General features: G+C 39.8%; 1 protein-coding gene across 1 annotated transcript; it reads left to right on the top strand.

Annotated features, from left to right (window-relative positions):
• The first annotated feature begins 897 nt into the window (after positions 1-897).
• On the top strand, positions 898-21281 carry nol10 (nucleolar protein 10). The gene is made up of 21 exons (XM_042501295.2): positions 898-1083; positions 2133-2178; positions 2268-2366; positions 2505-2582; positions 2704-2741; positions 4427-4563; positions 4695-4760; positions 4978-5038; positions 6625-6710; positions 6974-7052; positions 7711-7860; positions 8566-8632; positions 10617-10669; positions 14893-15019; positions 17191-17270; positions 17435-17533; positions 17894-17986; positions 18307-18483; positions 19244-19560; positions 19884-19986; positions 20551-21281. The coding sequence occupies exons 1-21, from the start codon at positions 1018-1020 to the stop codon at positions 20710-20712; spliced, it is 2184 nt and encodes a 727-aa protein (XP_042357229.1). The 5' UTR covers positions 898-1017; the 3' UTR covers positions 20713-21281.
• Positions 21282-24856: the final 3575 nt, after the last annotated feature.

Below are 24856 nucleotides of genomic sequence, written 5' to 3'. Positions count from 1 at the left end.
AGAGGAGGGGGTGGTGCAAAACGGGAAGGCACTTCAAAAAACTTTTTAATTAAAGGGGACGGAGTTAGGCTTTTATTTTTAGCATGAGGAGGGACATTCAACTTTGAATGGTAATGTTTTGTATTTATTTTAAATATCATCAGAACCCCTATACCTGCAAGTGGGTTTGAAAGTCAGGCTTTCTTTAAAAGTCACCAAAGTCATGTGATTTATCATAGTCAGAAACTGTGAAAAAATTATTATTTGTGGTTGATGGAGGATCATGCATTTTCACCCAGTTTCTCAGGAAGGCTCAAGGAAAAATATTTTCTTCCTTGGCCATGAAATTAAAAAATAAATAAATACATAAAAATAAAAATCGCACCCCAGGCTAAAACAAGAGACTGACATGATTGCCTGGAATGCTGAAAAAATTAATTACAATCATATTTAGAATAACGTTATCGTCTACAATATTGCTAAATTTCATTTGGACCATTGGCTCCATAATACCAGTTAGCTTGCATTGGCATAGCCTTTTACCTTATCAGCTGATATTATAGATTTCGGTTTTCAATATAATTGGCTAAATAGTGTTATTTTTTATTTGTTTTTAAATAACCATTGAAAGCTGAATGTCCCTGTCCTAAGTCAAAACAAAAAACAAAAAACTCCCTTCCTGGTGCTCAAAAATGTATTTGAAGTGCCCAGTGTTTTGAATAAATGAATAAATGAATAAATGAATCTCATAAATAACAAACGGTCCCTAACTAAAGTGCAGTCTTTAACTATGAGTAATCTATTATAACGTTAGACTAGTTATACATAAAAGCCATGCTAATTAATTGTGTTTTCTCGATTTTTAACTCTGAAGAGGAGGGGGACTGTGTTCACTCAGAGTGTTGTTTCTACTCGGACCTATTTCGGAAAACTTACGTTTACTTCCTGTTTTTGCTCCGGAGCAACAACGTGGATTCAGTGCAGTTCACCGGTGTGTTGGATTAATGTTATGTGTGACCAGAGTCTTCGCTTTCCACAATGCAGATATCAAGTGTGAATGATGTGAAGATTTATAATTTAAGCCATGGAAAATCTCTACCGGAGGTAAGAAACGGGTTTTTTTTTCCCCCCAACGCGTTGTTACGTTTCATCACTTGATGTAGAAAGTTACTGCTTACACTGAGGCACGCTAGCTAGCTAACACAGCTAGCCCTGACAACACTAGTCCTAAAATGTGTATTAAGAAAATACCAATGCCAAACTCTGTTTAACAACACCACAACTTAATATAACGTCTCTTATCAATGAAGAAACACCGTGGTTCAACCTTCACACTTTAATATGCACCCCTAATTTCTGTCAGTGCTGTGCTCGTAATGTTTGGTGACCTGACGTTACAGAGGTATACAGAGGTCAGAGGTGAGTATTATGAAGTATAGCAATAAGCTTTGATAGTATTGCTGTACCCAAGGGACTGTTTGTTACTTATGAGAGTGGAGAGTGTGGTTCTGAAAGGTGGGAGACACTTGTATTTCTTTCAAATATTCCCACAACCCTCAAACCTGCAAATTGCATTGAATTCATAAATCTAAACACCAGACATATTTGGTATTAAATTGATTTAAATTATTCTTTAAGAAGTCTTTAAAATGTTCAGATGTGGGAAGTATGATTTTTTTTTTTTTTAGTTTATCTTATTTATTGTTTTTTACTGATGGTAACGATGATAACAATTCTTATTTTTATAATTAACAATTATAATAATTATTTTGTTGTTAAATAATTAAATAAATTCCTTTTATTAATAGATCGTGGTGGTAGTGGAAGTAGTAGTGGAAGAAGTGGAATCTTACATGCAGTTTTAGAAACACACAAAACTGCCCAGAAAACCAGCCAGAATTGCTGGATATTTCCCACTTCTGTTGGTAAACTAAATAGGTACTTTTATGATATTATAATAAAAGACTTAAAAAGTCTGCCTTGCCTTAAGTTGCAGAAACGCTGGTGTAGCTTCAAGGGCGATAATAACATTAAAGAAATAAAGTTGCACCCCAGCCACTCCTCTACTCTGATAAATAAAGCACAGTCCCTAAGCACTGCTTTATTGCTCTTCTTTGTGTCAAATCCTAATCACCTCTACCTCTTCAACGCAGTGGTTGTCAGATCGGAAGAAGAGACAGTTACAAAAGAAAGATGTTGGTGAGTTGACCAAGACAATTCCAGCATCACACTCTGTTGAGTCATCTTCAAAATGCATGTGGTTATTCGGACTTTTTTATTTTTTTCAGACATCCAGCGCAGGATTGAGCTCATCCAGGACTTTGAGATGCCCACAGTGTGCACCTCTATCAAAGTATCCAGGGATGGTCAGTTCATCCTGGCAGCAGGTAAGACAAACTGTGGATAGTTTTTTCAGCAAACCCTCCTCAAAGTGAGGCTGATGTCAGCAGGAGGTCAGAACAGTCCTCCAGGAACGTTCAAGCCATCACTGCATTTTGTTGTGTGTGTGTTTTCATTATTTTCAGGCACTTACAAACCTAGAATCCGCTGCTATGACACCTACCAGTTATCCCTGAAGTTTGAGCGCTGTCTGGATTCAGATAGTAAGTTGTTACACACACACACACACACACACACACACACACTCACTCACTCACACACATGTTATATGTCATCCATGTCATGTATGTCAAAATTAATGAATTTTTCCTCTCTCTCTCAAAGTTGTGGCTTTTGACATCCTGTCTGATGACTACTCTAAGGTAAGACATTGGGTGCCCCCTTGCTGCATCACTTTGATTGTTTATACATGATCTGTGCTGTTATATACGCACATGGTTGCCACTGTTTTTAGTTTATAAATGCATATAAACCAAAAAAATGACGTGTCACTCAAAGCTGAAGTTGGTAACTTTTATAGAAATAAAATGAGGACGTTTGCTCTGGCGGGTGGGTGCTGCCTGGTTTTGGCACACCTGTTTTCAATGTGCCGTTTGGGTCACAAAGTTTCTCATATTACAACTAAACTGTAAACTTAAATATGTTTTTGAAAACTTTTGAGGCAAGAAAAAGGTGATGCGTTAACACTGTCTTAGTTCTTATCTGATAAGCGCTGCCTAGTTGGACAGTCTGACCGCAGTTCACGAGCCGTTATGGACATGATTGATGGTCGCTTTAGAGATTCCTTGGCTCTGATTGGGTTTTTTTGTTCACGCATGGTGGATTATTATAAATGACATGAGGAGAACAAAGAGGAGGCAGAGGAACATTATTTTTTTTCAGGGAACATCTGCATTAGCACTACTGCCAGGATATGGTGACAAATATGACAGTTATTTTTTATAAATGTTATCAACTACATCTAAAAAACTTATCAGAAACTGGTTATGACACTGTAGTCATCACCTGTAAAAATGATAAGAAGTGTCCAGGGATCCTCATAAGAGGAGTTTTTTAACAATGACACAATTTTTGTAAGTTTTTACACATTTTAGAATGACTTATAACCACAAACATTTGGGCAAAAACAAACCCAGTAGAGCCAAAGAAGACAGAACAGCTTTATTTGGTCCAGTCAGACTGCTGAGAGGACTACTCTGTATGTTTGAATGGTCTCATATTTTTTGGTTGTACAAATACATGTTTGTTTTTTTTAATTAAGGATTTTTTTGTACATGGAGAACAAAATACTGTAAAATGGTTCAGCCAGACTGACAACTGAAAGGACAGATGGAAACAAAGATCTGTCAAAGATTAAATTTCTGCAAAATTTAATAAAAGAAACCAGAAGCTTCAAAGCTTAAAAATATGTGCAGATAAAATAAAAAAACTAGTTCCTGTTTCAGTGTTGAATGTACAATATTTGCGTGTAACAAGCTGGAATTACCCAGCAATGTGCTGCTTTAGCAAAGTTGCTCTTCAAACGTAACAATAGGAACAGAAGTTTGGTCTGTCCGATTATCAGCTGAACAAACTATGGACTGACAAATCATGATTTAAACCTTTTCAATCTAACAACTGAGTACACAGCAGAGGGTCCAAAGAAAAAAAGGCTTCCCAAAATATTTAGAGTCCAGTTGCACCTTCATGGTTCAATGATGATCAAGGGTCACTTACGTTTTTCTGAACTGGGAGACAAATTGTGCTACTTTATGGGGACATCGAAATTATCTGGTTTTGCCCAAGTTTCTTTTAAAACTATCATAATATATGTTTTATTGGTGGTGAAAGTTCTCTTTAGAGGTGACAATCACTCATTATCTCCACACATGAGGGTTCATAGATAGCACAGCTGGATATGGTTTTACAAACTTAAATCACTTTATTCTGACTATGATAATGAAATTATATTTCCGTGAGTCAGACCATGGTGTTTTGGTTTTTTTTATTAGCTTTTCTTACTACACTTTCTTTTAAAGTCACAGTTTTCTTCTGTGTATCTGCACAGTTGGTGTTTTTGCACTGTGACCGCTACGTGGAGTTCCACTCGCAGCATGGACACTACTACAAGACACGTATTCCAAAGTTTGGACGGGACTTTTCCTACCACTACCCCTCATGTGACCTCTTCTTTGTGGGGACAAGGTGAGAGTATATTTGAATGAGATATGTTTGGTTATTCTGGCATGTTTCTAGATTTAGTCTGTGCTTGTCCCTGGAATAACATGGTTAGATAACACTTTCAATTATTATTATTATTTTTTTTTAATTTTCAGTTCTGAGGTGTTTCGACTGAATCTGGAACAAGGGCGCTTCCTCAACTCACTTCAGACTGATGCTGTGTGAGTAAACAAAGTGTTCACTCTTACTGTTGATAGTTTTATATGTGCAGTGATACTTGTGTGATCTAATAACAGTAAGCGGTTAACACGGGATTCAGTTCGGTAAAAATTACAATAGAAATTGTACCACTGGAGTCTGGTGCGATCTGACATGAACTTTGAGCTCTCTGCTGTCGCTTCTGTCAGCTGATGTTTCTTGTTTTTCTCGTCTTTTCAGGGAAAACAATGTTTGTGACATAAACCCTGTTCACCATTTATTTGCCACGGGGACCTCTGAGGTAAGTGCCATAGCAGGCTGTGTGTGAATTGCTAAGTGCATTTTTGAGTATACCAATGACTGTATCTACAGATGGACCACATGTCAGCTCCCTAAAAGTGAAGCCAACACATCTTGATCGCCCCCTGGTGGCAGGCTTCAGTACAGGTCATACAGCCCATGGGCCAAACTGAAATACTCAAAATACATGCCAAATCAATTTTCCCAACAATGATTTGTTATATTTGATAGTTCATATCACCCTGATGTTTGTTCAAGTGTTTGTTTTTCTGATAAATTTAGTGGGTAGGTGGATATTATGATTGAAAGCTGTGAGCTGTAAATGTCAGCACTTATATCCAGGATATTTCCGCTTTATTTTGGTACAGTGGGAGAAAACAGAGAGGCGCCGTTCATCTTTATATACAGTCTATAAAATATACCAAGACATACACCGTGCTAAATCTTTAAATTAAATTAATTAAGAATTAAAAGTCCCTTGAAATGTCTTTGGTGGAAATCAGTTAAAAAAAACTTTCAAAAGTAATTAAAAAGTTTAATTTTTTGGGGTCTTAATTGCCTCAAACATTTGATCTGATTTCATTTGTCCACCTTTTAATTTCTTTCATTTCAAAATAAGTCAAGCTCTTGTGTGAAAGTGCATTTTTCTGATTTCGGGAATCTTTAAAACACTGAACCTAATACTGTCTTCTTTGACTTTACACTTTCATTTACCTATTGGAAAAATATAGATGAACCTAACTCACCCTCATAATTGTAATACTACACAAAACCTACCTCTGCATACTGTAAGTCAGTGCAGAGACTTTTAAATCTAGTGTAATGTGTGATGTCTTTCTGGTCTTCGTCAGGACACCTGCAGCTGAGTTTTGTTATAACTGTTGGGATATATTTTTCTTAGGCAGACCAGAAAGAAGAGCATTACAATAATCCGATCTGCTGGTAATAAAAGCCTGCATTAATGTCTCTGTATTGTTTCAGAGAGAGAAATGGTATCACTCTCGCAATGTTCTTAAGATGATAAGATCCTGTTTTAGTTATGTTGCGAATTTGTGGTTCAAAACTCAGATTTGTATTAAATGTAACACTGAGGGTTTTTCAAAAACATTTTGACAAGGTTTCAGTGCCAGTGTCTGTAGTTTTAAAATCAATATCTCTCGCTGAGCTTCACGACTAATAATTAAGACCTCAGTTTTGTCGTGGTTGATCTGGAGAAAGTTTGCCGCTATCCATGATTTGATGTCTAAAACACACTTAAAAAAGGCATCAATTGGCATCATTTGGCCCTGAGTCATCAGGAGACTTTCTTCTCTCCTTTCTTTGATATTGTTTGATATAGACGTCAACACACCAGCTGGCCTGATAAAAATAAGTGCGTTACGTGATTTCAGAGTGTTAAAGTTCAAGTGTCTCAAACCGTCATCTCTCACGTACATTAGGAGCTGCCCACAGAGGAAGTTGCCCATATCAGCTTTTTATTGGTCTGAAAAAAGTCCCACTTAGTTTGAAAAGTCTCTCTAATGTCATAAAGTGAAAGCTTCCTTTGACCCTGTTTGTGTCTGACGTGTCTTCCATTGGATCACCAAGGGAAGGGTCGAATGCTGGGACCCTCGTGTCCGGAACAGAGTGGGCATGCTGGACTGCGCTCTGAGCAGCGTCACTGAAGGAACAGAGTAAGTACCGAGCTGTCACACTGAGATGTCAGATGATTTCAGCTGATGTCCGCCTGACGATGCATATGCCATATGCATGGCACTCTTCTCCACTGCCTGTCACTCTGCACGAAATCAGGCTGCAAGCTGTGCATCATTACGCTTCACTTTAGAAATACACAGCTTTCATCTAAGTCAGTTTTCTCCCACCCATAAGCATCTTTAGCCTTTTTTTTCTCTTTGTGCCTCACTTATGGCATTTTTTGGTGTGTTTTTGTTGACAGAGTTCAGAGTTTGCCCTCAGTGTGTGCGCTGAAGTTTAATGGCTCCCTCACCATGGCAGTAGGCACCAGCACAGGACAGGTGAGACAAAAACATTTAGCCGGGGCTGATAATTCAAACAAGTGTGACACAGTATTGGTCGTGATGGCCGTCTGCAGCAGCTGGACTTCAGTCCTGTTAGCGTGTCTGTAAAAATACACTTTTACAGCTTCGTTCTCCGCGTCCTCTCTGTTTGTTGTTGCTGTAAACTATCAGCTGCCCACATGGCGTGAAATTCTGCCTCTTCCTCCTGAGTGGTAGTCGAGTCACAAATATGCTGATGTCATAGGCTGTCCTCTCAAAAGTTACACTGTTCTCAAAATGAGCTCAGTTTCAGTGGAAAGGTCAAAAGCAGCCAGCTCCTGTGATTTCACCTCTCGGGTTTAACCCTTAATATTATTTATTACACACACTTATATCAATATGCACATTACGTTAATATTATTTTCTACTTTCATTGACTTTCATCTCATGTTTTTTTTAGTATTGTTTTAGCTTTAGGAAGCCTTGAATTTCAGAGATTTTGATGTAAAAATACTTATTTGGCATATAAATAGAGATAAAAGAAACATACACAAGGACACACAGGATTAAAACTGGAAAGGTGTATGTGCATGTGTGTGTGTGTTTCATTTCATGGGGACTGTAAATAGATTTTTAAATATTAGTGGTGTTATCCACCCTTTGCTTTGCCTTGAAGGTGCTGCTTTATGACCTGCGCTCCAGCCAGCCTCTGCTGGTCAAAGACCATTTCTACAACCTGCCAATAAAATCACTCAATTTCCACGATCAACTGGACCTGGTTGTGTCTTCCGACTCCAAGATTATAAAAATCTGGAACAAAGACAACGTAAGATTCATTTACAGCCATTAATACCTGATGTTCCTGACATGTGCTACATATGAATGATGAAGGAGTGTTATTATTTGTATTATTTCCTGTGTTAACTAACGCTACCAAGTAAAATATTCATTCAGCCTAATAAATAATTGGTTAAAGTGAACAAAGGGTTGATAACTATGATGTGAATAGGCGTTGTATTGAATGCAATCCTTTGTATATTTGTATAATTATTTTTCTGTCTTTAAATGTGAAATCAGATGCTAATGATACTAAATTCCAGGCCAGTAGAATGCAGTAATCGTAAATTGTTGTAAATACAAAACACAACCACATGATAATAATGTGTTATGCATTGTAGACACTCTAAGTGATTAATGTCATTGATTTTGAATAAATAGTAGGAAAATATATATTTTGTTAAAATATTTGGAGGTGCCACATGACATTTTTTGGGTGTTTAATTTAAATATACAGTTAAAACATTTATTTAACCACTTTTAAATGTTATTTTACAAATTAGACTTGTTTGGAAACATTGCATCAGAGTCAAACATATGCATGACATCCATTCTGAAAATACCTTCATGGAAGCTTTATTTGTCATTGCATTTTTGCGCCCTTGTTCAAACATCAGGACTTGACTGCCTAGATCTCTCTTGACTGTTTTGTTTAATTCATTCGTGTCTTATCCATACTTTCTATTCATTGCAGGGCAAAGTCTTCACTTCCATACAGCCTCAGACCAACGTCAATGATGTTTGCATGTACCCGAAATCAGGTGAGAACTCGCCTAACAAGATCCTGACTGAAGATAAACTTAACTGGTCCCATGCAGGAAAACACAAATTTCATAGTAGCAAAAGTACAGAAATACACCAGGAGATGCAAAGAAATGTAACAAACTATAATACCAATTATAGAGACGGCCCCAAATAGTCCACTATTCAACCATTTAATCTGAGGAAGTCATCGCAATTACGGGACATTGTGGTTAAAAAACAAAAGATCATTCCATTCGAGCCATATGGGGGTGCTGAATGTCTGATTTGCAGAGTGCTTTGGCTTGCTTGAGCTCTCGATTAGAACATAGAACTAGCAGAACACTAATTAATTTTTGAACTTATGAACGATTCTTACGCAAAATCAGCAGAGGGAGGCTCTCTCTCTCTCTCTCTCTCTCACTCTCTCTCTCTCTCTCTCTCTCTCTCTCTCTCTCCCTCCCTCCCTCCCTCCCTCCCTCCCATTGTTTCCCTTCTGTCTGTGAATTGCTACAATGAGGGTAAATTAAATTTTGGCCGTAAGTAAGTAGTATTTACTACTATGAAAAGCAAGCTAAGAAGCCAACCAAAGTGAGGTGTTCTTTGAAGGCATATCACTTCCAATAATTGCAAGCAGAGTATCTCTGCCTGCAGGTGCAAATGAGATCCATGTGCACAGAACCATACTTGCACAAAGAATAAATCTACTTGCGAAAGCAATATTGTAGCCTGAGAGGATAAAACTGTGTTTTGAAATCACGCAGAATCTGAACAACTACTGTCAATGCTCTGCTGCTCTCGAGCTTCACCTGCTCAGTCATGAGTGGACACACTGGAGCTGTGCGGTTGCCTATTGTAGAGTGGCATTTTTTTTGTCCAGTCTGATTCAAGTCAGAAGATTCTGAACAAACATAAAAGTGGGTATTATTTATCAAAATATTTGAACAGTCCACAATAACAGCAGTATATGAATAACTGAAAAAACATGCTATGCTACGACAGTTTTTTTTAAACCAAAATATTAAGTATAAGCGAGTTCTGCCACTTACTGTCAAACAGAAAAAACACTCAGAGGTCGTCTGCTCGCATTTATTGATGGTGATATGCCTTCATATGTTCTGTTGTTTGAAGCACGCACACTCTGACACAATTTATTTTAAAATAAATCATGCATAGTATATCTTTAAACAGAGGGGGCAAAAAATACAACTGACAGGGCTAAGACGGCTCTTTGTGTTAAGTGTCAGAGAGAATAATCATGATCATCTAATTAATGAACTACAACAACAACAAAAAACGAATTGATTAATGGTCGAGGATAGGCAAGACTTGATCAGTCAGATTCAACTATGTAAATTCTCATTCAGGGACACCCCTACTAAATACTGCACATAATGGACATCTACTACATGCATGAAAGAAACTATACAAACCAAAATAAAAACCAAATTTAAAGTGTATAGAGACAAATAAATAATGTGAGGAGAGGGCAGGGATGAATGAAATTAGGTGATAGGTCAGAGCTTCAGGCAATCATGCAGCTGTCTTCACCTCTGGGTGGCGCCATCTTACAGTAGAGCTTTCAGACTCGGACTTGGCAGTTTTGTCTGGTCTGTCATTGCATGCCAGCCAGTTTTCACATGGAACAAAACGGGAGGCGAATTTTCCCATTGAAATCATTATTTGGTCCCTTAACTTAGTCTGATATTTTTAATCTGAGGTTTTAAGTCGTTTTAAAAATGAGGTGTTATCTTTAAAGATGTTAAAGAGCATTGAGTTTGAGACTTCTCCCAACATTTTTCAACTCTCAGATTCTTGTTTCCTCCTTATAATGAATAAAAGATTTTACAGTTTTCTTGTTCTCATTTTTTAAAGTGCAATGGGACCTTCAAATGTACATGAATGGAACTAAATCGAGTGTTTACACCACAGATGGGCTCTATTAATATCTGCCCTGCTTCCGTCCTCACATTGTTTTGACCGCATCCTGTGTCTCACTGTCAGGTATGCTCTTCACTGCCAATGAAGATCCCAAGATGAACACATTCTACATCCCGGTGAGTACAGAAGCATTTACTCTGTTTATGGTGACTTTACAACCTGCAGCAGGTCACACAGGTCACGTTCACATCCTGTTCGTCAGGTGCTCGGCTGACGAACACATACCAGAGACAAATACTTAATGGTGCAGTCAAGGATGTGTGATGTTACAGAACAGCTGGTTATACAAGCGTCAGTGATCCAGGTGTTTAAAGACGTGTAGGAGGAAGCAAGCAGTAGTGTGAGGGGGCAGTTTATTATTTTTTTTTTTTTGTTTGTTTTTTGTTTTTTTTTTGCTTCATGTGAGTCACTGCATCATAAGTAAAGCTGCTGGAAGCTTGTTGTCATCAACAGCCTGTCCTGTGACTCCAGTGTGATCTGACTGTTTTTATTCTGGAGAACGTGTGTATTTGCGCGTGTGTACAATAAACTAGACTTTGCTTTGTGTAAATGGGGGAATTCAAAAATGACGGACACTGACGTCCTGAACTTGGGCTCTCCTGTCCTGCATTGCAGAGATGCAGTGGTGGAAGAAGTACTTTTACATGTTCACCAGTACCAGGATGTAGTACTGCAGTATAAAAATACTCTGTTACTAATGAAATCCTGGCATTCAAAATTTAATTAAAAAGTCCATAAGTATTAGCATCAAAATATACTTAAAGGCTCTGAATATGATATTCAGAGCATTAATATAGCCGAAAAGAACTATTTGCTATATAAAGATATAGTGGAATAATGATGTCCTGAGTAGAGAGTGAAAACACGCTAATCAGAGGTTCTTGTGAGTTTCAGCTCATTGCTGCCACCCTGCACAGCTCTCAAACGCAGTTCCTGCTGATATTTGGAAGTTGTCATCGGAAGTGTTCTGGTTTCTGTCTGTTGTCCTGTTTGAACGGCAGGTTAACAGTGCAGAATGATGCCGTTTCTAAACCCATCGGCTCCTGTCTGGCGTTAACATTATAAAAGCTTTTTTCAAAATTCATCTACATTGTCTTTGCCAGATGTCCACTGGCTACACCAGATCAGTCCAAAAATATGTAATAAAAATATTGTTCCTCACCTGCAGAGGCTTATCGTCATCAGACCAATAGCTGACGAGTCCTATTATTGGGTGAATACATCAATGAGCTGTTAAAAATATGTGCTTGATCTCCACCTGCAACAACTATTTGGTTGGATTAAGCATTTCAGTCATGATATCTTTGACGGCCGTGAACCGTACATTTCCTACGATTTTCTTAAATTTAACTGACTGGACAATAAAGCAATAAATGGAGTAAGTAACTGAGAAATTAATTCTAACCCTAACCCTAAATTGATAATAACGAAAATAACTGTTAATGGCAGGCGTAGTCGAATCAGAGGGTCAGTGCCAGTGTTGTTTTTTGTTGAACGTATCACAGTCTAAATATAGCTTTACGGATTTGAGCTCTAAATTCTGTTTAGCACTTATTTATTACAGTGGTTATGGTGTTTATGTGTTTAACTGACAACCAGTTGACTTGACAGTTGATTAACTTGACAATTTTGTGTGTAAGCTCCCTCTAAGCCACAATGTTTTACGTCATTTTCTGAGAAAAGTTTAGCTCTAAGGTGTGCTCAGATGGCAAATTTAGATTTTGCTAAAGGTACTTCCAGTCCTGAGAGACATAAGATGTTTTTGTTTTTGGTCTCCTGAAGCAAACCTCTTGGAAAAATCCGGATGTGTCTTCAGACTTATGAGCAAGCTACCATTTATACAGCTTAAATGTGTCTTTGTCGAAAAACTGCTCTTAGCCCTCAAAGATTATCTGGTTATCTCTGTAGGACAGCTTGAAGCTTTTATCAGCTCTCAGTGATGACAGTAAAGAATGACGAGGCCCTTGAGGCTGGAGGCCCTCAACTTTGGCCTCAGTGTGTGACTCCAAATGATGTCATCACCTGTGTGGACCCAGTAGATTTCACAGAACAGACAGAAACGCTGAATTCACTTCATTACAGACTTACGTCCATTGATTCTAACCACCAGATGTCAGAGCGTGAGTGGATCTTTGATCTGCCATACTCTGAACTAACCCTTTACACAGCTCAGTGTTTCAGTCAGTCATGACTCACAAATGAGACAAAGAATCAAATACTTGAACTTTGAGAAACAGCATTAGATAGTAAAGAAAATGCAAGTGGGTGGTGGAAACTATAAGTATTTTTTCCATTCTGAGACATTCTGACTAAACCTTAATTTCCAGATAATGCACTTTGTTAATTAAAAGCCTCTAAGACCTCTCAAGATCTAAAACCCTTTTAAGTTGAACTTAATACAACAGTTATATGCCATGTGGACATTCAAAGAGTTATAGGTGGCTGTCCGAGAAGTGTTTCCTTGGTGAGACACAAAGGAGGGAAACTTCCTGGCAGTCACATGCAGGTTTGCTCCCTGGACAAAACTCTCAGTCTCAATCAATAAAGAACTGCCATGAGAAAGATAGCCACTGATTTTGGATGACTCAGACCACTGAAGCAGCAAATAGCTGAACTTTGGATTGCATTTTTGCACAGAACAGCAAGGGTTGTTGATTTTGTCTGTAATGGGGCGTTTTTTCACCAGCAGAGTGTGTGTTTTCATTGTGAAAAGTTGTGGATGGTGCCTTTTAAACCTTTGCAATCGTGCCCATTTTTCGTTACCCCTCTAATTGAAGTACCTAACACACAGATCTGGTACTAAAAGGTGGAGCTTGAAACACTGCAATCTGTTGATTGGTCAGTAGAGAATCATCACATCGGTGCTCAGGGCTGAGTCGTCGCTGGTTTCACCTTTACTTGTAATGTTACTCAATGCATGAGCTGATTGCATGACTCCATCGACACACCTTAAATTTTAACTTTGACAACTTAATCTGATGTTTTTTTTGTCCCACTTGGATGACATTCACTTTTAGTAATGAGCATTTAAAAATGTTTAATTTTTTTGAGCAGATTGTGCAAACTGCATATATTATGATCCTCACTCTGAAAGAAACTTGGCGGAGCTTCGTCCAGAGCGCTTCGGCAGCACTAAGTGTCAGCTCTTGCACTCAGGCAAGAGCTGACACACCTTGTCAGCTCTTGCCTGACAAGGAGTCAATGCCCAAACCTGCGATTTCTTAATATCCCATTGAGAGAGATTCTCATTCCAGCCCACACGTAAGAATACTGTCTGTGGTGCAACTGCTACACAGCTCTAGGGTCTAGGTACCTGGTCATATGTGATACTTTTGGTTCCAAAACAAAAAGTTTTTGATGGAAAGGTAGCTTAATACTTACAGAGCAGTCACTTCTCAGGTATCGCTTTACAGCCAGTAGAGCTGGGCTTATGTCCTTTTAATGTCCTTTAATGATATCACATTATTTTTTTGGCTTTATCGTAATATGCAATATATCGCCATATTTTGAAATGTACACAAAACTAGCAAAGACTACTAAACAACTGAATAAACTCCAGTGAAAATCGTTTCAAATAAAGTAGCTTCTGTTGTATAATTAAGTTAAATAAAATATTGTTAAATTAAATGATGTTCTGTTATAATAAAGTTAAAAAAAGGTTGTATTGTTGTACAGTATTGATTGCTCAACCTGAGAGGCAGTGACACTCTGCTGTGTCAATGCGTTTGCTGTATCAGGAGTTCAGTTTACACATAGGATCAGCCTATCATGTCTATTTTCATGTTGTCTTATTGTTATTTCTTAGATTGGCTCGGCGATCCCATCGCCAGGGGTGGCAGGAGTAGGAGGAGGTAGGGCTGGGTATCAATGCGTGTTACTTGATTCCAAGTACCAAGTAGTATTGAAACCAGTCAAACGACCAAACCTGCTTTTGATCTTTTTGTATACAGATTTAAAAAAAAAAAAAAAAGAGTTTGTATGGTTTGGTACCTAGCCAATCTCCACAAGTGTTCATCGATTTAATGCAACGTGTGATTGGCCTTCTACAGCAGCAGCTACAGCCTATGCAGTCTGTGGTGTGGTGAATCTGAATGCTTTCATTCACAAAAAAGAAGAGCTCAGTAACTTCTAACTGGAATGGAAACATGAGCTCAAACAGTCTATTTTTGTTTCAACAAATACATGACAGGTTTCGTACTTACTCAACAGTCTAAATCTGAACCAGGGATGTGTGTGTGTGTGTGTGTGTGTGTGTGTGTGTGTGTGTGTGTGTGTGTGTGTGTGTGTGTGTGTGTGTGTGTGTGTGTGTGTGTGTGTGTGTGTGTGTGTGTGTGTATAGGCCCTAGGTCCTGCGCCTCGGTGGTGCTCCTTCCTTGACAACTTGACAGAGGAGCTGGAAGAGAGCCCAGAGAGCACAGTGTACGATGACTATAAGTTTGTCACCCGGAAGGACCTGGAAAATCTGGGTGAGACCTTGCTGCCTTCATTTCTTCTCACAAACCTTACCAGGGTTTCTCACACAGTTATTAATTTTGTCGGCCCATCAAATATCAACATTTGCCGCTACATATTGATTTTTCTGTCTTTCTCTCTATCTTTATCTTCTCTCTCTCTCTATATATATATATATCTAACACACAAACACATTAGGTACATTCAAATATAGTCACTTTAAGCACCAGAGTGCACTCTGGCACATGCTGGACCATTCAGTAATTTGGAGTGCTGTTGGAGTATACCAACAAGTTATTCACAACACCACACTCTCGGCGCACAGAGCACACTCTGGGCACAGATGGAGCAGCAGAGTGCCATGTGCAGTGAAAAGTGAAACGCAACAATTCGTTAATTCATTTAGAAATTTCACACTCTGTTTTCTTGAACAGAGCTTTTATTTTGTAGAGTAGATTGTCAGATTGGATGCATGAATGCAAGAACCATTGTCTATCATTTTTCCAACCTACCTTACATGAGGCCTACCCCCCACCCTTGTTATACAAGTTATACAACCAGCTACACAGAAAATATTCCCCCATACCAAGAAAGCCCAATAGGCTAATCTACTCTTTGAATTCAAAAGCACAGAAGGTAATAGAGATCCCTGTACAAAGAGGGAATTTAATCCAGGCCCTGAAAGTCAAACCCCAAACTATGAATCATTCTGAGCCACCGTGCCGCCTTTGGAGTTTGCACGGGTGGCTAGACTACCTAACTAGAGGCCTGGAGAACGACTGGGAGGTTTTAGCTAAGAAAAGTAGTGTGTCTGGGGTTGGGAGAAATGAGAGTCAGGGGAGTGGATACTGGAGGGGTTGAATGAACATTGGAATGCAGGCTCAGCAGTAAAGAGATCAAATGACAAGATTCAGAAAGGTGGTTGGCTGCTGTGGAATAAAGGGAGAGGAGGGGACAGGGAGGGGAACCACAGTGTTGATTTACGGGAGCTGTGTAATGTGGCCCTGTTATGTAACCTTGAGGCAGACTCGGCAGAGCACACTGACAGAAGATCCTGAGAAGAGGACTTACTCAACATTCTCTGCGTCCCTCTGTCTACAAGCTCACACTTGCTTCAGGCAATAAACACGTTTTCTAACAATCAGCACAACCTGTTTATGCTGCCGCTCCCATTCCCAACTGGGAGTGAGGAATCTTTGGCTGGAGTTTTACTCTTTTTGTTCCTCATATATTTACATACTCAACACACATTCTCAACAATTGATGTTTAACAGATATAATAAGGCTATAGCTGATTACAGTGACATCATTGACCAGGTATTTTGTCATGGACCAAAAAGCTTTGACCTGATGATGGTGGTCAGGGGTATAACAGCTCTCAACATTCACAGTTTGGTTCAGTGTTGTCAAGTCTTGTCTTTCAGGCTGCCCTGTGTAGAGCAGTGGCATTGAAAACATTGAAGTTAACACACTTTGATATATATTTTATTTTCCAAATGTAACAGGATAGTTTAGCGTGTCGTTGTGTTCGTAATGCGTACCAAACTGAAAGCCTCACACTGAGAAGTTCCATATGAATATGCGTATTGTTACACCCTTAACATCGCTAGATAAGAAGTCACAGGGTCACCAGACATTGCACTTCATTATGAAGGCCTCATGAGTGTCTGCCTCACATTTCATGGCAACCAGTAGATGTCACTCTGTTTCAGTATGAATCATTAATGTCGACATCAAGCTGGCGCTAGAGGAAAAGCCTGGGGAACTAAAAAGGATTCATCATCTGGGAACCATGACTGTCTGAACCAAATTTGGTGCAAATCCATTTATACATGTCGAAATATTTCACTGAATAATAACACACTCTAATCTGTTGCAGCACCAGAGTTAAAGTCAGTCATATGCATGCGTGCACATAAGCTCACCTCCCAGCCTTCAAGTTAAACTGCTGGTGTTGACATAGGAATTATCACTGTATTACTGTCAAATAATATAAGATGGATGTTTATTCAAAGATATGACATGCACCACCACCACCACTGCATATACACTGAAAAACAGAACCTTCTGCCCAGAGTTTCTAATAAATGTAGTTTTTCTGACTTGGATTTTTGGTCCATTTCTATGAATCTATTCAGTCAATTCCAGATTATTGTGATTATTGTGTTTTCTCTCTTTGTGTCAGGTTTGTCTCACCTGGTGGGATCATCTCTCCTGAGAGCCTACATGCACGGCTTCTTCATGGACATCAGGCTTTATCACAAGGTGAGGTGGCGCCTCACTGCTAAATCAACGTTGTGTTAACATATTTTTTATTAATAGCTGAGTTTTTTTAAATTCAGACTGATCGTGATAAAACAGACACAACCTGCTGTGTCTCAGAGCGCTGTGCTTAGATTTGACAGTTATGCTGTTTGATTTGGCAACAGGTCAAAAGCATGGCAAATCCTTTCGCATACGAGGAGTATCGCAAGGATAAGATCCGCCAGAAGATTGAGGAGTCCAGGATCCAGAGGGTGCAGGTTAAGGTGAGAGGTCCTGACACACTGTCTCATCTTTCCACTAGTGGTTACAGCCTTGAGTCACAATCTCCGTATTCACAGTCTTTTGACTTATTTTGGCCTGGCATTGAAAAGGCATACCATTGTGTTCCCTGTGTTCTTTTCATATTGTTAGCATACATTCCTGATGCTGCCAGACATCAGGTCCACTATGTACTTTATGGCTGGAAATGTACCTTTTCAAAGTACTTTGCACTGGTCGCTGCCTGTAAAACTGTCAAACACCTAAATGCAAAGTTTCTTCACATCCTGTCACTCTCATCTCAAAGGTTTAAAAAAAGCTCATTGTATCATTTCTGTTTCTTGTGTGTCTAATCAAATGTACAGAAGCTGCCCAAAGTGAACAAAGAGCTGGCTCTCAAGCTGATGGAGGAGGGTGATGACGAAGCAGAGCTGGCTTCTAGGAAAAAGAAGGGCAAAGTAAGAGAACATAGATTACAAAATCAATGGGGTTATGTTTCTGTTTGCGTTTCTTAGGTCTGAATTTGTCAATTCTAAAGATAATGTCTTCATCACGTGACCGTGCCTTAAAAACTCAGCGTTTGTCATGAGTTTTTGTTTATTTGTTGTACTCTGTTCTTGCAGACGCCTTTGTTAGATTGAGAACTTTTATGGAATTGGACTCAGTTGAAACACTGAATTTGATACAAAGTTTTATATTTCCAGCCACAGCATCTGTAGGCAAAAAAATATCCATCAACAATGATATTTTCCCCCTTCTCAATTTTTCAAACCTGCAGGCTCTCCCCAGCGTCCTTGGAGACGACCGCTTCAAGGTGATGTTCGAAAACCCCGACTACCAGGTGGACGAGCAGAGCGAAGAGTTCCGCCTCCTCAACCCCATCGTCTCCAAAGTCGGACAGAAGAGGAAGAAGAAGCTGCGTATGTTGGCTCAGCAGGCTGCCGCTTCCCTTCAGGTAACGCTGAATTTATCCGCTTTTTACAATGCCGTTAAAAAGTTTGGGAACACCTAGAAAATTAAATGACTCAGACGAGATCGGGGACGAAAAAAAAAAACCACAATCAGGACATTCCTATTTACCACACATCCTCCAGTTCCCTCTCGTAAACACCATTAGCTGAACCATGTTGATCTGAATTTTGCAAAGAGCCTCGCCAATCATATAATTCTTCTGTTTTTGGAGCCAAAACTGTTTTAAGCATAAGTATTGTACATTTTGTGTCTGACTTATACTGTTTTTAAAACTGCCAAATAGCTGTTATTGAAGGAAATAACAAAAACACTAACATAGCAGGTGATTCTAAACTTTTGAACAACAGCGATACGTGTCCTGTACAGGTATGGAAATGGCAGTTTATTAGTCTCTGGGCATTTAGAAATGCAAATATGCATGTGAAGGGAATGAGACTTGAAGAGCTCAGTTTTGAGCTTCTTCCACTTGAGAAGAGAAAAAGAAAAAAGTCTTATCACGATTTGAACTTGTTTTTGCCAGAAGGGAGCAGCGTAACTAAATAATTACTTAATGATTTATTCAGTATCATATTAGCTGGCAGCGCTCCATGCTCCCTCTGAACACGGTCATCGATTTCTCTGTTGATCACTGGTTTCTGCAAGCCAGTTGTGTTTGCACCTACTATAATTTTTATAGGATGAGTCGTCAGTGCCAAGAGAGAATATCACATCAATAATTTGGGCTTTGTAACATCTCTATCCAGGCGGATGAAGAGGACGAGGAGCCCGAGGGGCGAGCTAGCTCCGAGGAGGAGAGCTCAGACGATGACGATAAGAGCTGGGTGGAGGAGGTGAGGGAACAGCGGAGGCTACTGCGGCAGGAGGGCCGGGACCGCCGGAGGCAGGAGAGGAAGGAGGCGGACCGCGACACCATCCTGCTGGAGATGGAACAGAACGGAGGAGGGAAAACCTCAAACATGTCTGAGAGCAAGAAGACAAATCAGCCTCAGTATTATCAGATTAAATCTGGGGAGGAGTTCAGAAGTTTTAACGACATGGCCCGCAAGCAGAGACTACAGAAGTACGTGGGGTTTTTTGGAAATGTTTTTATTAGAACAATTAGAAGAGTGCTGGCTTATTGTGTGCAACTATTTTAGGAGTGCTTTAGGGTTTGCAGCTGTTTATGACTGAGAACAACCTGACCCGTTTATTTTTTATGGACGAAACTTTATGGTGCTGTTTTTAAATGAATAGATGTGCAAACTTAAATCAGTAAATAGAAATATTATTTATAGTTATAAAAAATAAGCTCTGGTCCTCTGAGGCAAAACAATGACACTGCTCTCTGACTGCACTGTATACGGTTCGATATTTTCTGTCTGATGAAAATGTGTGTTCTCACAGGACTTCCTTGGAGGACCGTCTGAAGTTAGAGGAGCACTCTGGAACCAGCAACATGGCCGACACTGCAGTCGGCAGCAAGCAGCTAACTTTCACTCTCAAAAAGGTAAACTGTTTAACATGGTGCACCGTCCACTGTCTGTCTGTCTATCCATGCATACACGCATGCATATATACAGTACATACATTACCGCCAATTGCAAGCAGCACCATTGAACACGAAGGCATCGATTGGCACACAGATCTGTCAATCATGGCATCAAGCTAGAACTTATTAAAACCAAACTTATCAGAAAAAACAATCCCTTGAACAAACATCAGAGCGAGTAGAAGTACCTTAAATGACAATAGCCATCTTTGGGAAAAAATTAGTTTGAAGTATACTCTGAGTTTTTAGTTTGGCGCACGTCCTATTCACTAACATTGAGGGGGCGGGCTTTATGACCTATAACTGCAGCCAGCCACCAGGGATGATTAAGACTTTCTGGCGTCACTTCTGGGGAAATGTTATGTCATCCGTCTTTATATACAGTCTATGTAAACCACCAGTAGTCAACCATATGATGTCGCAATATCGATACGGAGGTATTTGGTCCAAAATATCAAGATATTTGATTTTCTTCATATCACCTTGCCTTAAAACATGTTTTATTGTGTCCCTAATTTGCAGTCGGAGCAGCAGAGGAAGCAGCAGCAGGCAGAGCGGGAACACCATGAGGAGAGGAAGAAGCTGAGGCGCTCGGCCGGACACCTTACCAGCGGCCGCGGGAGAGGCTGGGGCGGCGGCAGGGGGAGAGGAGGAGGGAGAGGAGGAGGGAGAGGCCGGTACTGAGAAGGGCAGCTTAGTCCTCACCCAGGGATTTGTGTCCTAGATGGACAACAGAGACCATACTGGCACAACCCTCAACTAATGTCAAGATTCTGTAATGGCGCTATTAATTCAACTGAAAGTGTTGGAGAGATCAGACTTGAAGCTCTAGAGACATACTGTAGCTTCTGCACAAGCAGCAAAGAACTGACAGTGATGAACGGAGAAGCCTGGCCCTTGCTTCTGGGTGGTCTGTGCCGTGTGTTTAGCTGCTCCTTAGAGCCTTTTAAAAAAGATTACGTTTGTCGCTGCCTGTGTGCATATAATGCTTAAGTCATTATCCAAAAGTACCATGACTACATACTTTTTATTTTTAGCAGACGGAGTTAGTGAAAAAAAGAGCTGAAAGGACTTGATCTAACTTGCCTTGTCTCAGGCGTCTCTTTGCTCCCAAGTTTAGATTTCAGTCAGTGGAAGGGAGAAAATTTATTTCAAAAAATGTATTTTTAAAGCTCTTTGTTATTACTGTATATTGTCACACAAACAATGGATTAACAACAATTTTGCTTTATATTATATTTGGTACAACACTGGCTTGTCTACTTTGCTTTTTTTAAAGTTCCCAAATGGCTAAAAACGGGCAAATACTCAATCCAGTTAGAGCATGCTTCCTTTGCAGCCATTCACTACATACATACATGCGTCAGAAGTCAGAGGAGGGGAGGAGAAAAAATGTGAAGGAGGAAAGCTTTTTTTTTCCTTCTCCCGCCAACAACTGCAGTTCTTGGAAATGGAACGACTGCCCCGGTGACCTTCCCATCCCCCAATGTGCTTTTGGCGTGAACCCCCTCTGCTCTAGCATTGGTCTATTTCAAATGTAAGGGAGGTGCGTCTCTTTCTGCATGCCAACGCTGGCCCCCACTCAGCTTATTTGAACTCATTTGATGTCACCGTGCTTTTCCAAACTCGACCCATCTGTTTGGTTTTGTGACAACCTGAACAACCCCTCCATTGAGGGGAAATGCAGTGAATTAGCATGTCGGACAAGAAGTTTTACCTCGGACCTTTGCTGCAAAGGCCGAACACGATTCCAACATTGTAACACACTGTACATTTATTTGGCCTTTTTGCTTTTTTTGCCACTCTCATATCTGAAGATAAGCTCAAACTGGCATCTTAGCTTAGTATAATGACAGGAGACAAGGAAACGGCCTGCTTGGCTCTGTACAAAAGTAACAAGACATGCATAGCTGCACCTTTAAAGCTCACATTTATTTGTTATTTTTATTTATTTGTTTGTTTAATGCCTACAATAACCTGTGTGGAAAAAATGAAAATAGATCATTATGCTGGGATTATGTGCTGGAATCTTGGCCTGGACCTGTGACTCTCCAGAGTTGTTTTTGCAGTTTGGATTTTGTATAGATTGAACAAATGACATATGAGCCCCTCCTCAAGACAATTTCAAGTCTCACCATTTTATATAACTGTACAACAACAACAACAATGCAGGATAAAACTGTTACTATAAATGTATAGCCTATACTATGTTTACTCTCATGAACCTAAACAGACCAGCAGGTCCGTCAACTCTCCTTATATGCTTCAGCCTTCCCCTTATCTAGGGCAGCTACTTTAATTTACCTTATGTTGACATGTTAAGCTCCGAAGATTTTTTTGTATCATTGCAACCACGTGCAACTTAAGCTCAGCTGAAAACACACTGTGCCTCCACAGCGCTCTAAAACGCTCCCAGCTGGGCATTTCCTGTTGTGCGTCCAGCACTTTCAGCTGGATACATGACCTTAAAGAAGTAGAGGCAGAAACTGTTATGTTTCATGTCGTGCCCGTCACGCCTCCTTAGCTTCTGCTATGCCAGCATGCTATCTAAAAGCACACACTGGAGCAGCATGACGCTGCTGTTGTTTGGCTGTGTAAAAATGCAAAGGCGGCATAAAGAAGGGACTTTGTAGCAGCCCTGTAGCACGCTCTATGTGTATCAGCGGTGCTGATAGGCAAATCTTATTACTTTGACACAGCTAAATAGCTGCTGCCTCCAGCTGTATTTTTTCATACAGACATAAAAGTGGTATCAATCCTCCCCTGTAACTCCCAACCACAACATGAATAAAGCACATTTGTTGCCTTTATTCCCGTGTCACCTTGTATGCAGCTATATAGATTTGGATCAGGGTTTAATATGCTTCCAAATTCATTGGTAAAAAGCCCTTCGAGAATGAACAGGAAGCTTTTTATTTGTTGAAAGATTACCATCACTGGAGAGCAGGTTACTGAGGCTAGATGACAAAGCTGCAGCCAAGTTTACTGCTTTGTGTTTGGACACCAGTGATACTGTCCCGCTGTAGAACAAATAAACATTTAGCAGAGCGTCATCTGGTATAGTGCTTTAATCTAGGTTCCAGTGAAATCGCCCCCATTTTCTCTCACAATGCCTTTGCCTCACTATGACAACTGGCAATCAGGCCACAGGAAGTGGGTCAACCAAAGCTGGCACAAAGAATAAGGAAACTGACTTTCCACAAAGGCATGGAAGCACTATTTGATACGCTTAACACTGTAAGCCAAACTATTACATAGACCCTCAGTACATCTCGTGGTCAGAGATTTGAAAAGCTTTCTGTCTGGTGGAGTTCATCAAGGCATGTTTTCTCTCGTAATGATCAAAGATGTTGCTTACTCCAATCACTGCAAATCCAGGCTTGATTGCAATAGGACATTAACCATAATAGCAAATCATGTGAGTGTTTCAGTTTTAATTATGAGCACAAAAGAAGCAAAAACCAGGGATTCTTTAATGTTACTGAGTCAAACCATATCTGATCAAAGTTGTGGTTCCCTCATTTCTTAGAAGGAGAGTTTTTGAGACAGTTTGCGCATTGCTCTTGATAATCCATGGATACTGTCAACAAGTTTCATAGGGACTATTGCGTCGATTTTGATTTGATTTAATTTGATTTTTATTATTTTTTTAATTCAAAAGCACAGCAACTCAAAGGAGCATCACAAAATAAAATCCCAGAGAATAGCACTTGAAAGTATTACTAAAAATACTTATTTCCGAGGTGGTCCACAGTGGAAAGAGCAAGCAAGATACACATTGTTGCAAACAAATTGCATTATAAAACTAATCATTTCCCTTGCAACTCTGCACCCATGGTTAAAATAACCTCCCTCAAAGGTGAAATATCAACCCTCCCTGCAACTCCTCCGTTATTGGTGTTTTTCAGCTTCTTTGGCATCCAGCTTTCATCGGGAAGTTAAAAGTGTGTTTGAACTGTATTGTGTAGGTTTGAATATTTTTAGATGTAAAATGATCTCTTGTTATGGTCCACAGAGATCCAGAGTCTTGGTCACAGGTTTCCTTGTTAATCAGGAGCTATTTTATGCACCTGTTATGTTGTCTCTCAGCTGCTGCAATCAGGCAGTGTGGGAGGTTGTACAGGGAGGTTAGCTTCTCCCTGCTCAGTTGGTTGTGTGTCTCTAAAGAGTCAACACCTTGAGTTGGCTTCTTGTGTTTTTTTTGTTTTGGGTGGAAGTCTGAGTTGAGCGTGTGTTGGAAGTGTTATTATTCTTTGCCCATTCATTTTGTTTATCTGCTAATCAGTGACTCCCGCTTTAATTTTGGACCCAGTTCTTTCATTTGACTGTCATTTTTAATGGAATCAGAGGGTGGTTGTGGGGAGCATTATTCCCACGCCACCTTTTAGAAACCAAAGGGACCAATTTTGCTTTCACCCTCTTGTACCTGTGCAGTGTTTTGTTAGTTTTCCAAGCTGTGACCCATGTCATTCAGGTTTTGATTTCGGGGGAAATGTAGGACTCTTGACAACTTACGTGTGTGCTTAGCGTGCTCCGAATGTAAATAGGATGCGGTAAGTTTATGTGTCTAAATATTTGACTAAACCATTCAAAACAGCCAAAGGGTGGGACAGAAGAAAGGATGATTATTGCAAGTGCGGCTACAAATTGGGAAAAACAACACTCAGGTATGACCTTTTTAATTAGATGGAAAAGGAAATTCAAATTTAATTACAAATGTTTGCCAACAGGCTGACACTTTACAGGCGTCAGTAGGTGGTCAAAGTTATATGCAGTGACATTCTCTTTTGCTTCAACCTCTTCCATCCTAAATTTCAATGGTAGAACC

The sequence above is a fragment of the Plectropomus leopardus genome, chromosome 14, assembly GCF_026936395.1.
Source record: "Plectropomus leopardus strain MGB_pleo_1.0 chromosome 14, ASM2693639v1, whole genome shotgun sequence".
Taxonomy (NCBI): domain Eukaryota; kingdom Metazoa; phylum Chordata; class Actinopteri; order Perciformes; family Serranidae; genus Plectropomus; species Plectropomus leopardus.
Note: the sequence above shows the minus strand (reverse complement) of the source record. Positions and strands in the feature narration are given on the sequence as shown.